General features: G+C 29.5%; 1 protein-coding gene across 2 annotated transcripts; it reads left to right on the top strand.

Moving 5' to 3' along the window:
* The first annotated feature begins 11,956 nt into the window (after positions 1–11,956).
* On the top strand, positions 11,957–18,004 carry LOC101249999 (cytochrome P450 714A1-like). Of its 2 annotated transcripts, none has more exons than XM_004235164.5 (5): positions 11,957–12,453; positions 16,126–16,352; positions 16,684–16,934; positions 17,009–17,363; positions 17,449–18,004. In XM_004235164.5, exons 1-5 carry the CDS (start codon positions 12,123–12,125, stop codon positions 17,881–17,883), a joined length of 1,599 nt encoding a protein of 532 aa, XP_004235212.1. In that variant the 5' UTR covers positions 11,957–12,122; the 3' UTR covers positions 17,884–18,004. The 2 variants fall into 2 exon arrangements, with proteins under 2 accessions (XP_004235212.1, XP_069151241.1); XM_069295140.1 differs by having other exon boundaries at positions 12,019–12,453; positions 16,684–16,974; positions 17,037–17,363.
* The last annotated feature ends 3,938 nt before the right edge of the window (positions 18,005–21,942 follow it).

The following is a 21,942-nucleotide window of genomic DNA, read 5'->3' as shown; positions in this document are numbered from 1 at the left end:
ATTTAAGACAATACTATGTTAAATGTGTAATATGTATTAAAAGTGAATTAAGTATGCAATATATATGTATTATAACTATTTTTAAAAATATATTTTGCTTGTTTGTTAAGAAGTTGTCACATTTTAGTATAAGTGTATTAAAATATGCGATTAATGTAATATTCCATCAGTAAAACGTGTATTATATGTGAGTAACAAATTGTTCTTTATAGTATGAATTAAAAGTGTATTACAAATGTATAAAAGTGATCAAGTGAAAAAAAATGTTATTGCAATAAATAGTAAATATTTTTTATTTATAGTATATTTATGTAAGTTTCACTTTTTAAAACTAACGCGGGGTGGGCAGGTTGCGGATATATGTGATTTTATATGGGTTCAAATTTAATTTTAAATTTTTACATGTTATAAGAGTGAAAAAACATTATTTATTAAGATAATTTCTTTAAAACTACTAAGGGAAAAGGCACAAGTACTCCCCTAAACTATGACCAAAACCCCAGAGACACGCCTTAACTAAACTAAGGTCCTATCATCCCCCTGAACTTATTTTTTTGTAATTTTATACACCTTTTGTCTTACGTGGCACACTCCGTGACTCCATACAATTGAGGCGCGTGAGAGATATTCGGATACCACGTAAGCCAAAAAGGTGCACAAAATTACAAAAAGAATAAGTTAAGGAGGGGTAATAGGACTTTAGAATAGTTAAGGTATGTTTTTCAGATTTCGATCATCGTCTAGGGGGATACTCGTGCATTTTCCTCAAACTACTAAAATATTCAAGACAGTAAATAAAAATGGTTCAATAAAAGATGATACAAGTTCTTACATGTTTTTCCAATTGACCTTAAAAAATGAAATTTTAAGTTAGAAAAAATCAATTTTTTTTTAAGTATCAAACTTAACTAAAAAATATTGGGATAATGCACAAGTACCCCCTCAACGTATGTCCGAAATCTCAGAAACACACTTATACTATACTAAGGTCCTATTACCCCCTGAACTTATTTTATTAATAATTTTGTATCCCTTTTCGGCCTACGTGACACTATCTTGTGGACCCAACGCTAGTTGACTTTTTTTTTCAAGTTAGTGCCACGTAGACCGAAAAGGGGTAGAAAATTACTTATAAAGTAAGTTCAGAGCGGTAATAGGACCTTAGTATAGTATAAGTGTGTCTCTGGAATTTGAGGCATAGATTGAGGGGGTGGGATACTTGTGCATTTTTTCAAAAATATTTAAAAAGATTATGCGGAGCGAGTCTATGCGGGGCAAGAAGAGTGGGTTGAAAATAATAAAAAAAAAATGTTATGCAAGGCGAATTAAAAATTTTACGAATTAAGCTCATCCAAAACCATCTCCACCCGGCACTGCTACATTGCCATTCCTATATATGACCTCCATTTATATTTATCTTTCTACTTTTAAAACCTTTTTTCCCTTTATTTGATTATTTATTTTATTTTTTAATATCTGATTTTTTTATCTTTATTATATATTTAATTACTCAATAATTTATTTAATAATTCAACTTTTCACCTCCCTCTACAATAATATGATCTTTATTGCATATAATTGTCATTTACATATTAATCGTCCTTAATTTAGTGGCCATTCATTATATAATAAGACGACATGAATTTATTTATGTAAAATTTGACATAAACAAAATAATGTAACATCTCCTTTTTACCACTAAAAGTATTAAAAAAATGTCTCACAAGTAGTACAAGAACAAAACTCACGTATAATAGTAGCAATTGAAATTGATGATAAACCGTCAGACTAATATTTAACTATTTTTCCACACACACAAAAAAAAAGTAAAAGAATATTTAATTATTTTAAACAAATATGATTTATACCCATTATCTCTTAAAGTTATTAAAGTTACTCATAAATTTATATTTTCAATTTTATAATGAATATTATGTTAAAATAACTTTATAGTATACTTGATAATAGTCAACTAAAATAAAATAACAATATAGGCAAGACAACATATTAATCACATATTTAAATTTGTACTAATTCGATTATAATTATAACTCATTAAACAAATATTGTTCTTTTTTTTCCAATTTTATCTCTCAAATTAGAATTCAAATTTTTCCGGAGGAGATAGTAACAAATATTAGTTGAAACTAATAAATAATGAATATTCTTTTTATAAAATATTAAAGTTTAGGATTATTCTTAATTTTTTTTAAAATTTTCAAATATTAGAACTTGACCCAAACACTAGCTTTTTCTACTATTTGGGAACTTGAGTTACTTAAGCAAATACAAGGTATACGACGAAACACCACTTTTCAAGTAATCTTGGAGCGGTACGAATTATATAAATTATTAATATTAGTTAAAGCTAAAGATTAAAGTATTACTATCTCTCCCCCCCCCCCCTTTTTCCCCTTCCCTCCCCGCCCCCTCCTAGTTTTTTAGCTTTTTTTAAAAAAAAATCTTTTATAACTCCGACATAACTCCAACCATCGTACATAATCCTTCGCCTCAATTTCTTTTCTCATTTTGTATTTCATATATATTGTATCTTTTTACTTGTTGCAAGACTTTTCTTATAATAAAAATTTTATTTATGTTATATTGGGTACATAGAAATTCTTTCTCCTAACTATATATGTATATATCTAACAGAAAAAGTGAGAAATATGTGAAAGAAAATAACATATATTATAAAATAACTAGCTAACAAACTAATATTAATAAATTAAACTAAAAATAAGAACAAAGAAAGAGGGAGTATAATAATATATTTCAAACTTTTCTTATATCTTTGTGAAGAACACAATGACTATTTATAGCCAATAGGAAAATATAAACTAAATAGTTGACTATTGATAATCTATCCATTTGGCCAAGTGATTACACCTCAAACATGGGTGACCCTACATGTCATTATATTAATAAAACAAACGATGACTCTTAAAGGATGACCCACATGACATCCATTTAGTTTTACAACACTCCCCCTTGGACGTCTATATAAATGAAAAGTTGAAACAAATCTACATAGACATTCACAATACGTTCTACTTGTTGCCTCATTAAAAACCTTTATAGAAAAACCCATAGGGACAAAACCTAGACTAAGGGGAAAAAAGTGCAACACGTATTTTACTCCCTCTGATAAAGACCACGATTCAGATGCTTAAGTCTTCGCATTCCAATCTTTTATACCATCTTTTCAAGAGTTGAGGTTGGTAAAGATTTGGTAAATAAATCTGTTGAATTATCACTTGAACGAATTTATTGTATATCAATATCACCGTTCTTCATGAGATCATGTATAAAGAATAATTTCGGTGAAATATACTTCGTTCTTTCTCTTTTTATGAAGTTTTCTCTTAATTGAGCTATGCATGCAACATTGTCTTCACAGAGCACTGTTGGTTCCTTGACATCACATTTCAAATCACATTTTTCTTTGATAAACTATTTCCTAATCTCAACTATACACATTCTCTACTTGCTTCATAATGTCTATTATCTTAGCATGATTTGAAGAAATAGAGACGATGGACTACTTCGTAGATCTCCATGATATAGCAGTACCTCTGTATGTAAACAAATAGCCTATTTGAGATCGAGCTTTATACGGGTCAGATAAATAACCTGCATCTGCATAATCAACATGATCTGCACTATCTTTGTTAGTATAAATAGACCCATAAACTAATCCCTTTTAGATATCGCAATATATGTTTAACTTCATTCCAATGTCTTCATGTAGGAGAAGAACTAAATCTTGCTAATAAATTAACAGAAAATATTATGTCAAGTCGTAGAATTAGCAAGATATATAAGTGTATCAATTTCACTAAGATAAGGTACTTCAGGACCAAGAGGTTCCTCATTCTCTTCTTGAGGTCGGAATGAATCTTTACTCACTTTAAATAATCGTACAAATGGATATGTTTTGTCCATGTAAAATCGTTTCAATATTTTTTCAGTATAGGTAGATTGATGGATGAAGACCCCACCTGCTAAATGTTCAATTTGCAGATCAAGACAAAGTTTTGTCTTTCCACTCAAATTCTTTCTTTAGATATTCAATTGTCTTTTGGACCTCTTCTGGAGTTCCAATGAAATTAATGTCATCAACTAAACTACAAGAATAACAAACCATGACGTTGTTTTCTTAATAAAAATGCAAGGACATATGACATCATTTATATAATATTGTTTTATTAAGTACTAACTGAGGCGATAATGACTTTGTAATCTTATTGAACACATTTCTCGAGATTTTGAACTATATGCTTCAGGCATCACTTCTATTAAATGTATTTCAAGATTTTCATGAACAACTAATTAACTGATGAGATATCGAAAATTTATTGCATTCATAACTGGTGAATATGTTTCTTCATAGTAGACACCAGGTCGTTAAGAGAATCCTTGCGCAACAAGGCGTGTCTTGTATCTTACAATTTCATTTTTCTCATTTTGCTTTCGCACAAAAATTCATTTATAGCCAACCGATTTTACACTTTTGGAGTTTGAACTACAAGTCCAAAAACTTCACGTTTAGCAAGTGAGTTCAATTCTGATTGAATTGCCTTTTGCCATTTTGGTCAATCACATCTTCGTCGACATTCTTCGACAAATAAGTGTTCAAGATCCTCACTGTCTTGCATAATGTTATGTGCAACATTATATGCGAAAAGATTATCAACTATAATTTTTGATCGATCTAAACGTATCTCATCACCCGTAGAACTTACTGAAAGTTCCTCATTCACTTGAGTCTCGAGTTCACTGATCTCTTCAGGAATATCAGGATTAATCAAATCTTGAATCACTTTGTGAGATTCTTTTGTATTATCATTTTCATACTTTTTTTCTAGAATTTTTATCCTTTGAACCCACTGGTCTTCCATGCTTCAAGAGTATTTATGATTTAGAAGCCACGACGTTTGTAGATGGTCCTTTTAGGATGTCAATCCGGATGGGCACATTTACTTCAAGAGTATGTGACTATGTTATCTTTTTCAAATCAGTATACATGTCTGACATTTGATTTTTTATATTTTGCAAATGGATGATCTTTTGGACCTCCTATTCACACATAGGAAAACGTGGATCGAAATGAGATAATGATGAAACTTTTCTTGCAATTTCACTTTTAAGTTTCGTTTTCTCTCCCCCTAATTGCGGAAGATTTGTTTCATCGAATTGACAATCTGCAAATCTTGTAGTAAATAAATCTCCCGTTAATGGATCAAGGTAATGAATTATGGAGGGTGAATCAAACCCAAACATATATACCTAAACTTCTTTGCAGGTCCATCTTAGTGCACTGCGGGGTGCTACTGGCACAATATAACAAATCCAAAATTTTTTAGATAAACAATATTTGGTTCATGACCAAATACTAATTGTGATGGAGAATATGTATTATAATTAGTCGATCTGAGACGAACAAGTGATGCGCAGGTAAGATAGCACGACCCCAACAGTAGTGGATAAGTAGAGGTCTTGCTATCAATTGTAAGCGCTTAATAAATGACTCAGTTAGGTCATTTTGAGTATGAACATGAGTTACATAATGTTCAACTTTTATCCCTATTGATAAGCAATAATCATTAAAAGCTTGGGATGTGAATTCTCTAGTATTATCAAGGCGAATTGCCTTAATGGGATAATCTGGAAATTGTGCATTTAATCGAATTGTTTGTGCCAATAATTTTGCAAATGGCAGGTTGGGAGATGATAAGAGACACATATGAGACCATATTAAAGATTCATTTATTAGGACCATAAAATATCTAAACAACTCACTACATGGGTGAATAGGTCCACAAATATCCCCATGTATACTTTTTAAAATTTGAGGGGATTCAATGTTAACCTTCATTGGTGATGACCTAGTAATCAATTTGCCTTGATAACAAGCAGCACATGAAAATTCATCATACATAAGAATCTTCAGGTTCTTTAATGAATGTCCATTTGAGTTTTCAATAATTCGTCTTATCATTATTGATTCAGGATGACCCATTTGGTCATGCCAAAACACAAAAGTTTTTAAGTCAGTAAACTTCTTGTTTACGATAAAATGTTCTTCAACTGGTTTGAGACAATTTTGGTAATGTCAAGATATTCAACATTCATTTCATTTATTGTCTCAACATGATATCCATTTCGGCGAATATCTTTAAAACTTAAACAAGTTTCTTGGGGATTTAGAAGAGAACAATGCATCTTCTATAACAAGTTTTGTCCCCTTAGGCGAGAATATGGTAACTCTTCTGGAGCCTTCTATTAAGTTCGGTTTACCATAAATTGTAGTAATATTTCATTTTCTTCTAAGCAAGTAAGAGAAGTATTTCTCATCTTTGAATAGGGCGTGCATTGTTCCACTATAAATTATACAAATATCTTTATGATTGATCATTGATCCACACGAAGTTTGGGCATGTCCATATTTTCTTCAAAACAGATATAAACAAAATAAAATATTACTATTAAATAGGGCTATTATATTTACAAGGTAGAAAAACACAAACATACCAACTAATACAAACAAACAGAAAAAGAAAATTATCTAGATCATTGCGGGATCGTCACTGATCGTTTTTCCTTCAAGGAATACAAAGAAATGAACTACATCCAGATGCATAGTTTAACATTTGCTTCTACATTATTATTTATCTTATGCATAGGCTCAACATTATCTTTAGAGATAAAGTTTGTTTCTGGATTATTATCACCCTTTTTCAAGGATGCCTAATAGAGATGAACCAGACGCTTAGATGATCGACAAGTACGCCACCAGTGCCCTATTCCTCCACATCTATGGCATACATTTTCTGAATTTTTCTTTCGTTTCACTTCTTGTCTTTCACTCTTCCTTTTATACTATTGGTCATTTGTAGATTCAAGATGATCATCATGATTATAAGTTATTTTATGACCATGACTATGACCGGAGTCACGACCACGATAGGAGTCATGACCTCTTTCTCGTTAGTGATAATTTGCCTGATTCACTTCAGGGAGTGACATAGTACCAACATGTCGACTTTCATAATTTTTGTCAAAAGATCATTATGTCGTTCAACAATAAGAAGATGTGAAAGTAATTCAGAATATTTTTTGAAATTCATTTCTCAATATTGATGCTACAGGAGCATACTCGAGGCAAGAAATGTGGAGTATGTTTTCTTAAGCTTATCATGTTCAGTGACCTCTTCTCCACATAAATTTAACTGTGATATAATGTTATACATGGAAGAATTATAGTCAGTTATACTTTTAAAGTCTGATAATCTCATACTAAACCAATCATGACGCGCTTGTGGAAGAATGACCAACTTCAAGTGGTCATATCTATCTTTCAAATTTTTTCACAATATAAGGGGGTCTTAGTAGTGAGGTATTACATTTTCAATCCCTCGTCAAGATGGTGACGGCGAAATATCATAGCTTTTGCACGTTCTTGACTGGATGCTTGATTATTATCTTTGATGGTTTCTACCAGACCCAACATCCAGGTGAATTTCAACATCTAATATTCAGGATGAGTATCCTTTACCCGATATATCCAAAGGCAACAAATTCAAGTTTAGAAATATCAGACATTTTTTAGAAAAATAAATTCTTACCCTTTTTACCTATTTAAAGTGGCTCAAGATGGCAGAGTCTCGTGCTGATAGCGTGTTATAAAATAACTAGCTAACAAACTAAATTAAAAATAAGAACAAACAAAAGAGAGAGTATAATTAATAATATGTTCAAGACTTTTCTTATATCTTTGTGAAGAATACAATGATTATTTATAGTCAATAAAAAATATAAACTAAACACTTGATCATTGATAAGCTATCCATTTGATCAAGTGATTACACCTCAAACATGGATGACCCCACATGTATCATATTAATAAAGCAAATGATGACTTTTAAAGAATGACCACATGACATTCATTTAGTTTTATAATAACAACAAGAAAGAGGTGTGTGCGTATTGGGTTTGGGTGGGGTGGGGTGGGGTTGGGGGTTGGGGGAGGTATGAATTTTGAAGAAATATTTTATAAAAGAAATTTTAAAAAGTAAAAAGGATGGGGCTTTGAGGGGGTGGAACTTGAAAGTCCGGATGAAAGTGGTAGGTTGGAACGAGAAAAATATTTTAACTTTTTTTAAAAAAAAGTAACAATTATTTTTTAAAAAATAATCATTTTTTAGAGTAGGAATAATTTAATATTTGGCTTTTAATTAATATTAATAGTTTATTTAATTTTTTTCAAGATGAAATATTTTATTCACGTGACAAGGTTTTTATAAATAAAAGATAGAATATATAAAATATATCACTGATTTGTTTTTTTTCAAACTAATAAATGATAGTTTAGATACGAATCTCACGCTCTCAATAATTTAGGTATGAAACTCAAAAAGGGAAAAAATTATTTAAACGTATTTTTGCCACTATGAGAAATTTGTGTAGAATATCTTGATGAGGTCAAACTAAATAATTGTCATGTCTCAAAAAAAAACAATTTCTCTCTTGTTGAGAACGAAACTAACTCATCAATTCTAGATTCAACTAAATAGCAATTCTATTTCGTATTTTCTTTATTTATATTTTTAAAAAATCTCATTTTGAATTTATAAGCTTTAAATATTAACCATTTGTTATGTGTGCGATTGGATATATGATATATAACAGAAATAGGGTCAATCGAATAAAGAAGATAAGAAGAAGAAATAAAAATGGTTCCATCATCTTTAATTTAGTTGACTGTACATTTCCACTTTGTTGTTATGTGTCTACCTACATGCATCGACATTATTATTTTCCTCTTTCGTTACGAATTTTGACATAAATTGCTTTTTCTCAAGTGGAAACACACATCATATATACCCAAACAATGGACCAAAATTTACATTCACATTCCCTCTTAATTTAGCACTACCTACTAACGCCAGCTGTTTGGACATGCGAATTTTAATTATAGTTCATAATTTAAAATTAAAAGATAACGCCAACTGTTTGGACATGCGAATTTTAATTATATTTCATAATTTAAAATTAAAAGATAAAATTAATATTCAGATAAGGGTGAAGCAATAGTCATATCAAATTATCAAAAAATTAAATTATATATATATATATATATATATATTTATATTTAAAGTCAAATATCCTTAACAAACTTTACGTCTTTGACATAGTGATAAATGATATGAAGTTTCAGGTTCACACCTCAAATAACATAATAATTTTTTTATTTTATTTTAACAGTCACATTATTATTTTTGAAAATCTTTAATTTTATAACATTTCTTGCTCTATCACTCCATTTGGACATTTTAGATGAAATCATAAATTTTTTTTAAAAATAATTTATTAATTTTATATTATGATTTTACATTTTTAAGTACAAAAATTATTTCACAAATTTATATTCGGTAAAAAAAGATTCTACCTTCTTCTTATATCTGCATCATTTATTGCGAGAATGTGAAATGGGTGGCGAAATATGCAAATAATACAAACATGATGATACATTATATTAATGATACTAACAATGCTCACTTTTATTAAAGAGTAGTACGTACACTATAACTCATTTTCAATTTTGCTTTTGTATTAGTATATTATATTTTCATTCCTTTTACTTAAAAAATTGAATAATGTTAATAGTTAAATATGCATCCAAACAAAACTTTAACTTCTATAGTTTCATATCACGATTTTATTTCATATAACATATTGCTAAATGAATTTAAATTTCAAGATTAAAAATATAATTTTAAATTTTAAATTATATATTCAAAATAAAATTACAATTTTATTTGAATATATAATTTCATATTAATAATTTTATTTCACGTGATTAAACGGACTCGAATTTCAAGTCCAAAAAAAGAGATTGAAACCTTTTTATATGTTGGAGAATTCTTTTGTTTGCCAATTGACTAACGGTCTCAATTTCCGTTTCAACTCGACAGTAGGAACCAAAAAATAAAATAACTAATCAATGATGTGATCAAACTGTCGGCATTTATTTTTTCTTATCCTATGCCACCAAAAAAATAAAATAAAAAAATAGTGTTTTATCAACTTTAGTTTTGGAGGATTCGATTGATATGCATTTTGATTTACTTTCTCCCTGTATTTTTATTTGTCATATAATATTTTTTGAAATTTAATTTGATTCATTTTTAAAAATTAAATTAGATTATATTAATTTGATATTTTAAATAAAAAATTTAAAACTATATGGAAAGTACTACAAATTACAATTATTTACATATCAATATGAAAAAATACATCTTAAAATATTAGTTAAAGTTTTTATAATTTGACTCTAAAAATAAAATTTATAACAAATAATAGTGGACAAAAGGAAATAATACTTTTATTAAGTTCTTAATTTAAAAATAATATATATCAAATACAAGTGATTAAGACATTTAACCCACACGCAAATACTAGCTACTTCATTCCAAACATCTAAAATTACAAGATTATAATAATTTATTGTGTTAAAAATATTCAAAATATATTATTTAATTATTTTATATGAATTTTACTTTTATATATACTTTTTTTGGACAAGAATGTCCCATTAAACCTTTGACATGTAACTACGCTACGCCAGTGGTGTTACTCAAAAGATATCCACTGTATATTTAACAGCATAATTAATAATTATTAATTTCAGTATCATTGGTTTTATTACTTTAATAATTATTTTAATATAATTGGTGCCATTATATATGGTCATATGAGGTGTCAAAGTCAGTTGATTCATGGTTGAGATTCGATCTTTTCACTTGATAATGGAAAATCTTTGGTAAAAAAGCAATTTATTCTTTTTATGATTTTATCTTGCGCAAATTCAGATATATTAAACATTAGGTTTTGAATATCTATTATTTTATCTGTCATAATTTATATGACTTATTTTTTTTTAGTAAATCTAAGAGAAAGATATACTTTTATACTTAATAGCAATTAAGTTTTAAAATGCTCATTTTATATTTAATTAAATAATTTATAATTACATAAACATCTATTATTTATTAGTGATATTTTGTGTTTCTTCTGAAATTTAAATTTGAGATAACCTTATAGCTATCGATCATTATATTAATCACTAGGTCAATTCCTTAAGTTCTGTGACTTCTATTAAATTCATAAATTCATTTGTTCTTTTTAATCTTTGTATCAAGTCAAACGAGATCACATAAATTTATACGGAGAGAGTACTTAAACTCATCCATTAAGTGTAATATTGTTTAAGCATCATTGTTTAACTATTAAATAAGCGGCGTCACACTTGAAGACGCTATATATGACGCTCCCGTACGTCCTGCCAAATACAAAACCTATTTGTTGCATTATAATACTAATACTAATACTAATAATAATAATAATAATACTAATAATAATAATAATATTATCATGGAACATATAATTCACCGTCTAATTGAAATAAAAAAGTGTTTCATTTTATATTTAGATTTTAGAATGATAAGTTTAAAATTAAAAAATCTAAAAGACGATCATATATAATTAACTCAAGATTATAGAATGTAAAATTTTCTCCTTATTTCTTAAACTTCGTATTTAATCAAACAAAAACATTTAGATTTGATCGGAGAAATATAATATAACATTAGTATAATACTCTCTTTGTCGACGTCTTTCAAATTTTTGAGCTTCACCCAAATTTAATCATCTATGATTATAATTTTCCATATATATTTTTAAATTGACAATTATTCTGAGTTATACTATTTTTTTTACGTAATTTTCAATTATGTTTCAAAAAATTACAAAGACATCATGCCCAAATTCATAATCAAAATTAGAAAATTTAACTCTTAAAAAACGAAAAATGTCAGATAAATTGAAATAGATGGTATAATAATAAGAATGAAAAATAATCCAAATATAGTGACAAAAAGGCTGTCAAAATCTTAAAGCACATTTAATATATATATCTATTTTTACATATATATATATACACACATAAGTCTCCCACAATACATTAGTGCAATCCGATTTATTAGGACCCTCAAAACACACACACTTGTTGTTTCTATATAGAGTGTATCCAAAATAGAAAACTTCAACAAAAGCCAAAAATGAAGAGCACTACTACACCTTTTCTAATAATCTCCCTTGTTATTCTTCTTGTTGTTTTTCCTATGAGATTTTTGTTCATCATTCTAATTATTGGGGTATTTTACATGTTGTTTAATACTCTATGGTTAAAGTCATCAGAGAGACTTAGATGGAAACTTAAAAAACAAGGCATATATGGTCCAAAACCATCATTTTTATATGGAAATGTTGCTGAAATGCAAAAGATTCAAGCTTCATCTCCCAACAATAATAATGTTTATGCTGAATGTGTAGCACATGATTATACTTCTTCACTCTTTCCCTACTTTGAACAATGGCGAAAAATATACGGTAATATTATATATCTATCGTCTTCTCCTTCTCATATTCTTATATATACTGCTTTCATTTTTGCTCTCTTAATGACTCGAACTATAACGTTGAAAGTCCATCCGAGCAACTCATCATTGTTCTCATATAGATTTATTGACATTCATTTTTGTTGTCTTGTGTTAGTAATTAAAGAGAAAATAGTATTATTGAAATAATTTGCTATAATGAATTAACGAAAGAAATTAGAAAGAAAGTGTTTATTTGATATGTACTTCAAAATTTCCAGGTTGTTACCAAAAATCATGTCGTTAATAGAAAGGGAAAAGAGTACTAAAATTTTGTCCCTTTTTGTTTTTTTTTTTGGTTTAAAAAGAATTCTTTAATATATATACTATTAATAAGCTAAAGGTAGCTAGGTAGTAATATTAGAGATATTTATGTATTTTTAGCTAAAATTGTTTGTAGTTTATTTTCTCTATAATATGTGAAGCAAACAAAGAAATTATGGTGATATATATAGTCTTGAATCAGAGTCTTTTTTAGAATGAAAAAATTAAGTTAGAAATCATTTTTCTTAGAAATATATTTTGTAATCCATAAACACTGGTAGAGCTGTCCTATATTTTGTTGTCATATAGGACGTCTTAATTAAGGGAATCCAGTAGTCTCTGATAAAAAACAAGCACTTAAAAAGTTATTTAAGAAATATGATTCTTTATGAAAATTTGAGTTATCTGAACTCACGTCCTATATCGGAGTTTAATATTACTCCAAAAAAACGTAATGTTCATATGTTTTTCTTTCTTGAATCTGAAAAATAAGAGATATGCGCTGGCATCTGTGTTACTATTTCTACTAGTAGTTTGAATAATTATTAGACTCTGAGTAATGTGCTATAAAGTAGGGCTACTACTTGCATATTAAAAAATAATAATAAGGAAAAAGGAATAGAAAAAAAAAAGTGAAGTAGGAAAGAGAGTATAAAATAAAATCCAAAGTTTTAAGAGATATTGATTTCATCATATACACCAAGATTTGTCTTGTTGCTATTATTGACATTTGGCCCTCTTGCTCAACAAAAACATTAATTTAAAAAATAAATATAGAATATGGTTTGTCATGACATACTTTTTTGGATTGTTCTCTCGATTTTTCTAAGATGCCCATATCAATATTTATTTATTTACATACGTTGATGACAATTAGTCATTTTCAGTTCATTAATAACTTTACCTCCTGTAAATATAACATGTCATATTTTATGGCGAAATCAGAATATTTAATAAATAAATTGATATATAAAATAGTTAAAAGAGTTTGATATCTATAATATATAGTTAAAATAATTAAATATAAATAATATAATTTTTCGTTAAATAGTTTGCTAAATTTGTCACTATTTTATATGTTGAGATGATGTATGATTTAATACGCAAACGACAATTATATATGACATTGAGATGATTCTTCAATGATAATTGTCCCTAATATAATTTTTTAAAATAATTGTGGATCCTTACAAGTACTTAATCACGTGATACCCTATAATCACGGACAGGTCTAGTTAGATTTGATTATTTGAGTAACAATTTCAAGATAAATTTTTTATTTATATTAAAATAGTAGAATTAGTTATTTATTTCATATACAAGTTTACATATGTAATCTTTCTCATCCCACGTGATAATGTTTTGAGAAATGTTTTTTTTTTAAATTTTCTTTTTTTGATTAGAGAAAAATTTTAAAAATTATTTTTTGCAGTATAATAAGTTTTTTTTAAAAAAGAGAAAATTGACTTTCCAAATAAAAATAGAAAAAAATAAATTTTTATAAATGACGTTTTAGGTTTATTGTATCCTCCCACCTTACCCCCTCAACCTCTACACGTCTTGACTATCTCACCTCCGAAACCTTGAACCGACGCCCTGTCACAGTGTCACCCCTATAGGTTTTTGATAGATTAATGCTTTTGAGATAATATTTTTTTTTATTTAACGAACACTAAAAAATAAGTCCTTTGAATATGAAATTATTTAACGATATGAAATCTTTCGTCGCGAATCTGAAAAAATAAATCACTCAAACGAATGATGAGTGAATTTTTTCAAATTTGATTCGAACTTGCATTGCATCCTTATCTAAATTTCACCCATTATTCAAGTAGTGTACTAATAATAGAGGGCTGAAATACAGCAGGATGATTTGACAAGTTAATAGTCATAGAGACAAGTTATCCCCATTGTACTTGCAATGAGTCTTTTGTTCCATAAAATCATACAAAGTACTCCTAGTAGATATTTTTCGTGTGTTGGTTACAATGGTGCATTATATGTATAATAAAATATGTTTAGGTATGTATCTTGTATGTATAGTATATGTAGAAGCAAATTCAAGATTTGAAGAATTTAGGTGCACCACATATGATCTCTCTAAGTTAAATTTAAAATAAACATAATGAAATTTAGCACTCTAACAAGATTCAAACCCTAATCTCGTGAATGATTCCTTTAACTTGTACCAACAATATATGAACCCTTATATACTCTTTATGGGTGCACCATCAATCAGATTTTAACTTATGGTGAAGTATGTAAATGTGAGGTCCTTTCCTTTTCTGGTGTTATACCGTTAAATCATTTTGTTTTTAAGAGGGCCATGAATAGACTAGATGAAGGTGGGTCACAATTAGACACATGTAACTGAGTTTAAGTACAATATAGGAGTTGGAGATGCAGGGAACACTTGGTCACTAACCATGTGATGCCATGCTCTTCCTGCTTTTACCTTTGACTTTTGAACTCCATCAACTTCTCATTTTAGCTTTATTTTGGGCGTTTAGTAGAGAATAAGATATTTTGAGATAAGTTATCTCATTATGTATATGAAATAGCTTATCTGATCACTAAGATATAAATGATAAGATAATAATTTTCATGACTATCCAAAATTATTATACCTTATACCAAATGATTCTTTGAAAATTTCAAATATTGCAACTCTAACTAATCTATAATTGCACAAATTTCACACTATTAGCAAAAAAAATTCTTGTATGAGCATTGTGCAATAGTAATACCTTATTTGATTACACTTTTTTATGTTATTGTTAGTTATATATTCTATTGTTTATTGAGATGTGTATTATTAATATCAGGGATTTCTATTTAGTAATGCAAGGGGATTTGATGCATGCATTAGCATGCTTAAAGACTCAATTACATCTCAAAACATTTTTTTTTTATATTTTTATAATCATAATTATGGAGAATATCTTTATAAATAAGTTTTTCTATACAATGCATTTTATTTTTAATATATCAAATCGTACAATGCATAAGAAATAATCTATGTATTAATAATGCAAATATAACTAATAGAAACATTGCTAATACACCTTAGATAGCATTGTGTTATTATTGTGACTCCGTTTGTCAGAACCATATTCAAAATTTCGAATAAATGAGTATAATATTATGAAAAAGTGCATCCAATATATACTAATACACCTTATGTAGCATTGTGTTATTATTGTGAGTCTGTCTGTTAGTGCTATACTCAAAATTTTGAGTGGATATATGTAATATTATGAAAAAAAAGCGTATCTAAAATATAAATTTGATTGATTTGATCTTTACGTTCTTATTACTAAACTATTTAACCTTGCTTGCTGTTTTGGTGGTTTAATTGCAGGTCCTGTATTTACATATTCAACTGGAAACAAACTACATTTGTATGTGAACCAACCAGAGCTAGTGAAGGAAATGAACCAAAGTAATAGCCTGGATTTAGGAAAACCTTCTTATGTCACTAAGAGACTTGCCCCTATGCTTGGAAATGGTATTTTGAGGTCTAATGGCCATATTTGGGCCATGCAAAGGAAAATTGTAGCACCTGAATTCTTCATGGACAAGGTCAAGGTATTTAATCAAAAATTATATATAACAAAAGAATCTTACACTCACATATTATAATTACACTATACAAATCACTGAATTAGCTATGAACTTCATCGCTAATATATAGCTAAATCACTCATATTAATAGAATTAGCAACAAAATTTGTTGTTTAGCTACATCCTTGGAAACAACCTCCTAAGATAAGGTTGCGTACAATAGGCGCTTGTGGTCAGAAACCTGCACATAGCAGGAGCTTTAGTGGACTAGACTACAAAGCTAAAAAAATAGTGGATTTCTAATTTTCACTGTTTTTTTTTCAAGTAGTTGTGAATGTTGAAGATGAATTTGTAGGGCATGGTGAGTTTGATGTTGCAGTCAGCAGAGTTATTAACCATGAAATGGGATGAAAGGATTGAAGGTGAAGGGGGTAAAATGGCAGAAATTAGTGTGGTAGAGGATCTGAGAAGCTTATCAGCAGATGTAATCTCAAGGGCTTGCTTTGGGAGCTGTTATTTCAAAGGCAAAAACATTTTCTCAAAGCTTCGAACTCTTCAAAAAGTCATATCAAACACAAGCATTCTTTTTGGTTCTCCTGCATTACGGTATATGTTAGTTGTCGCAAAAGATATTTCAATCCAAAATGTCTCCGATTATTGACACGAGGACTATGTATTAGGTTTCTTCCGAATAGACAGCAAAAGGAGATTGAGAAGTTAGAGAAGGAGATAGAGTCGTTGATATGGGAAGCGGTGAAAGAAAGAGAAAGGGATCAATGCTTAGAAACACAGGACTTACTGCATTCCATACTCGAGGGAGCTATCAATGATGGCAATGTAGGTGAGAATTCGTCGAGGAAATTCATAGTTGACAATTGCAAGAACATATACTTTGCAGGTCATGAGTCCACTGCTGTTGCTGCATCATGGTGCCTCATGCTTCTTGCTCTACATCCAGAATGGCAATCTCGTATCCGTGAGGAAATGACTCAGATTGGTGTCCTAGATGCAGACTCTGTCTCCAAGATGAAAATGGTAACTCAACTCATATATCACATTAATCTTACTCACAATGATTTGTATCTAACAACTATAATATAAATATAAACATGACATAAAGGTAACAATGGTCATTCAAGAAGTGATGCGTTTATATCCACCAGCAGCATTTGTGTCAAGAGAGGCATTACAAGACACACAAATTGGTCACATTGTTGTGCCAAAGGGTGTATGCTTGTGGACCTTGATCCCAACTCTTCATCGTGACCCTGACATATGGGGACGAGATGCCAATGAATTCAAGCCAGAGAGGTTTCAAAATGGAGTTTCGGGTGCTTGTAAATTGCCACAAGTTTATATCCCATTTGGACTAGGTCCTCGTCTCTGCCTAGGCAGGAATTTCGCGATGGTGCAGCTCAAGGTTGTTATTTCACTCATTATTTCAAAGTTTCGTTTTTCTCTCTCTCCCAAATACAAACACTCGCCGGCTTATAGGATGATTGTAGAGCCAGGCCAAGGAGTACACATTCTTGTTGAGAGATTGAAGCAATGTTGACACACTAACTACATATAATATGCTTCAACATTAGTAAACCTTTCCTCTTTACTTTGTTTTGTTCTTTTTAGCTTGTGTTGAAAATGTAAATGTCAATACATAAATAAATATGTTTTACTTAGTATGTGTAATACTAGTAGAGACTAGTGCATCAAACCCCATGACTTCCTTTGTTTTGGGACTTTAGCCCATCCCTTAACTAGTTGTGTTTTCCCCATTTTGGTAACGTCAAAATGGGGTTATTTGCACTTCTATTCCTATTTTGTGTTGGGCTTTTAAGTTTTGTTCCTCAAAGGTAAATAACTTTTTAGCAATACATAAGTTTATATTTTTGCATCATATAAGAATTTTGTGTTGAATTGGAGATGGTCTAAGAGACTTTGAACAAAAAGTAAAATATCAACCAATAATTAAATCATTAATGAAAAACTTAAAAGTACAATTTGATTGTTGACTTTGAATATTCATTCTCAAGAGGAAGTCACCATATATTTTTTTATAATTTGAATAAATCTCATGCTAATTTAGTTAAATTCAATCTCTCTCAAATCTTAAAAAATTCAATTAAATCAAAATTTAAATTTCTTCTCTCAAATCTCTTCCGAATCCGCTCAGATTCAATACAAAATTATTTTTTCTTCTATCAATTCTATTCCAAAACCGTCTAGTTTCAAAAATTTCAAATTTTCTTCTTCAATTCTCAAATCGTAATAGATTGAAAAAAGTCGAAAACAATAGCTGATTTTATTGGATGTGTATCTATAAATTTAGATAATTAATACATTGGTCAATGGATGAATCAATTAATTTTTGTTCATTGTTAATTGTGCTCTCGTGTTAAAGTGTCCGGGCTCCTCTTGAACGCTTGTACAAAGATATCAAATTTCTCATATATTAGTGGCACAATATTTGAAAGGAAAATATGAAAGAAATATTTTAAAATTTAAGCAAGGTGTGAATTTTGCAGTGGGAGAGGCAACATCACTTGATTCTGCCTACTTGTTGGATAATGGGTTGGTTAAAAAATATAAGATATCTTTCTTTTGCAAATTTCCTTCAGGTAATAGCCCTGAGCAGTCCGTATTGGCACTATGAAATTATTAATGTGTATCCGTTACATATTGAAACAACATATAAAAAGGTTGAAGAGATACATACCTTTGATGGATACATATTTGTGTGGTTATTGCTATGTATTAGATATATTTAGTATAAATTTAAAATTGATGTATCATGTCTGAAAAACTAGTGCATGATTTATTACTATTTATGTATCTTATTTTGTTTGAGAAATATTGTATTTTATAATTCATCCTTGAAGGACGATGCAGGACGAATGATTGATCCCTTCGATGAAGGATGAATTGTTGATCCCTTTGATGAAGGACGAATTATTGATCTCTTTGATGAAGGATGAATTGTTGATCTCTTCGAAGAAGGACGAATTATTGATCCCTTTGATGAACGATGAATTGTTGATCTCTTCGAAGAAGGACGAATTATTGATCTCTTCGAAGAAGGACGAATTATTGATTTCTTCAATGAAGGATGAATTATTGATCCCTTTCAGTGAAGATGAATTTTTTATTCCTTGATAAAGGATGAACTGTTAATCCATTTGATAAGGAAGAATTGTTGATCCCTCTGATAAGGATATTGTCTCATGTGTTTATATAATGGGATTGTGAAGTCGCAATCGATATTGCAAAGAATAAATCTTACAATTGTAAGACCAGACACATGAATTGAGGCATGATGTCGTTAAGCAGCTGCTGAAATATGGAACAATTGCAATTGATTATGTGAAGTCAGAATTGAATTTGGCCGATTCACTGACAAAACTCGTGGGAAGAAAATTAATTCTTCAAACCTCAATAGAAATGGGTTTAAGGCCAATTGTCAGCCAATAGAGATAGGAACCCAACCTATGTGATCAGAGATCCCATGAAGTAGATTCATATGGGTAATAACAAGTCGACATCGACTCTGCGCACTAACTGAGATTGTTTGAAACTGCTACTAAAAATGAGGGATGCATTATTAACTCTTAATGAATTCATAGTCTTTAATTAAGGAAGGTGTATTTAAAGCAGTGTACTCTTGATGAATTCACCTATATGAGAGTAGGAGTGTGGCCGCTCCTATAAGACTTTGACCTGCTCTCTAGAGCTATCATGAATATCAAGCACGCGCATGGCCTATAAGCGTAAAACCACGTTGAACAGCAAAATTACTGTGGTCAAAATGTGATTGTTAAAATTATCTCTATTTATTTAAGATAGTGAAGAGTTTGTTTAATCCTGGAAAAATATTTCACATCGTTGAAATAGTTTCTTAGAACAGTGTCTAGCACGACTCAAGTATTTATTATTTTATGTACTATTATTTATATATTATCGTATTATTTTTTTATCTTATTTTCAAAACTATTGTTTTGTTAAACATTGAAGTTATTTGTTATTAATATTGTTATTATTATTGTAAAATTTCTAATATTTCCCCAACAATGGATAAATTTATAACATAACCCTAAGCAACAATTTATTTGAGTTCCGCCTAGGAGTGGCAAACTGTCGGGTTGGATTGGTTTTGCATGGATTGAATATGGTTTGAGAAAAAATAGGTTGGATCATAATCCATTTATATATAATATGGTCAAATATGGATTTGATTAAATATGATTTGGTCAAAATGGTTCTAACCATTTTAACCAAATTGTTTTTCAAAAACATAAATGTAACCCTCTCCACATACCCCACCTCCCCCCCCCCACTCCCACCCCACCTTTCACCAACCTACCCCTAAAAAAATATTTTTTCAAAAAAATAATAATATGTTTTTCAAAAAAAATAAAAAATTATCCCACCCCCTGGCAATTCCTTGCTTACTCACCCCACCTTCCACCAACATACCCTATTTTTTAAAAATAAATAAATAAATATATTTTTTCCAAAAAAAAAAAAAAAATTTACCCTCTCCTCCCGGATATTCTCCACCCCAACTTCCACCAACCTACCTCTAAATTTTTTTTATTGAGTGAAAGTGAAAGTAAGTGATCTAATTTGAATCAAATGGATACACCATATTGAACCCATTTTGACCATATTTGAAGAGACTTTAAAATAACTTGAAAGCCCATATTTGACCAATTATAATATGAGCGATCTAAGTCATTATATATGGTCAAAATGGACTCATTTTATTAATATGGGTTGAAATTGTCACCCCTCGCCCCCATAATGAGTGTGTCATGCTTGATCACCGCTATCTACGTGTTGTCTCATGATACGTTAGGACATCAAAGAATTTTTAGCCAGGTTCAATCTTTGAATTTTAAAAGTACTATACCAAATTAGTTCTACATGATTTGATTTTTGTGAGTTTGTTTTTGGTAAAATGCAGTACGAAAAGTTGATAATCATAGTTGTTAAACATCGATTTACATAAAGTAGAATTCAACTCTGAAACATCTCAATTATATTATATCATATTTTTTTATTTTTTTTACATAATGGCATATTCAAGGAAAGCAAAAGTAATTCCCTTTGTGAATAAATAATCACATAAAGAACATTTTAATCAAGACAAGAATTAGTATAAAGTTTACATAATCTAATAAGTAAAAAAACCAAAATGCATTTAAAATTTGGCATTTTATCAGCTTAAAAAATTATTACCATCTATATAATAAGTGAATATGTATAGATGATATACTTAAGCAGGTATTTTTTGTACGAAGTAGCTCGCCTAAAAAGAACGAAATCTTAACCAATGTTTTGGATTTTTGAGTTTTCTCCCAAACCTAGGTTAGGGGGTCAGATCATAACTTCCATTGCTAGTCTAGCGCGGCTAGCTTTGCGCATGACCTTTTAAGAACGAGTAACAGTGGAGCCAAGAAGCCTGTCAAGAACATGAATCGATTTGTTGGGGCTAAGACTTCTCTTCCTTCCTTCTCTACATTCCGAATCGTTCACCAAAGATGTCGCTAGATGGAGGTATCAATTGAAGCCCAACTTTTGTTTTTCTACCTTGGTCTAGCATCCTAAAGTTCGGAACGAT

This window comes from Solanum lycopersicum, chromosome 3 (assembly GCF_036512215.1).
Source record: "Solanum lycopersicum chromosome 3, SLM_r2.1".
Taxonomy (NCBI): domain Eukaryota; kingdom Viridiplantae; phylum Streptophyta; class Magnoliopsida; order Solanales; family Solanaceae; genus Solanum; species Solanum lycopersicum.
The sequence above is the reverse complement of the archived record's forward strand: the minus strand, read 5'-3'. Positions and strand labels throughout refer to the sequence as shown.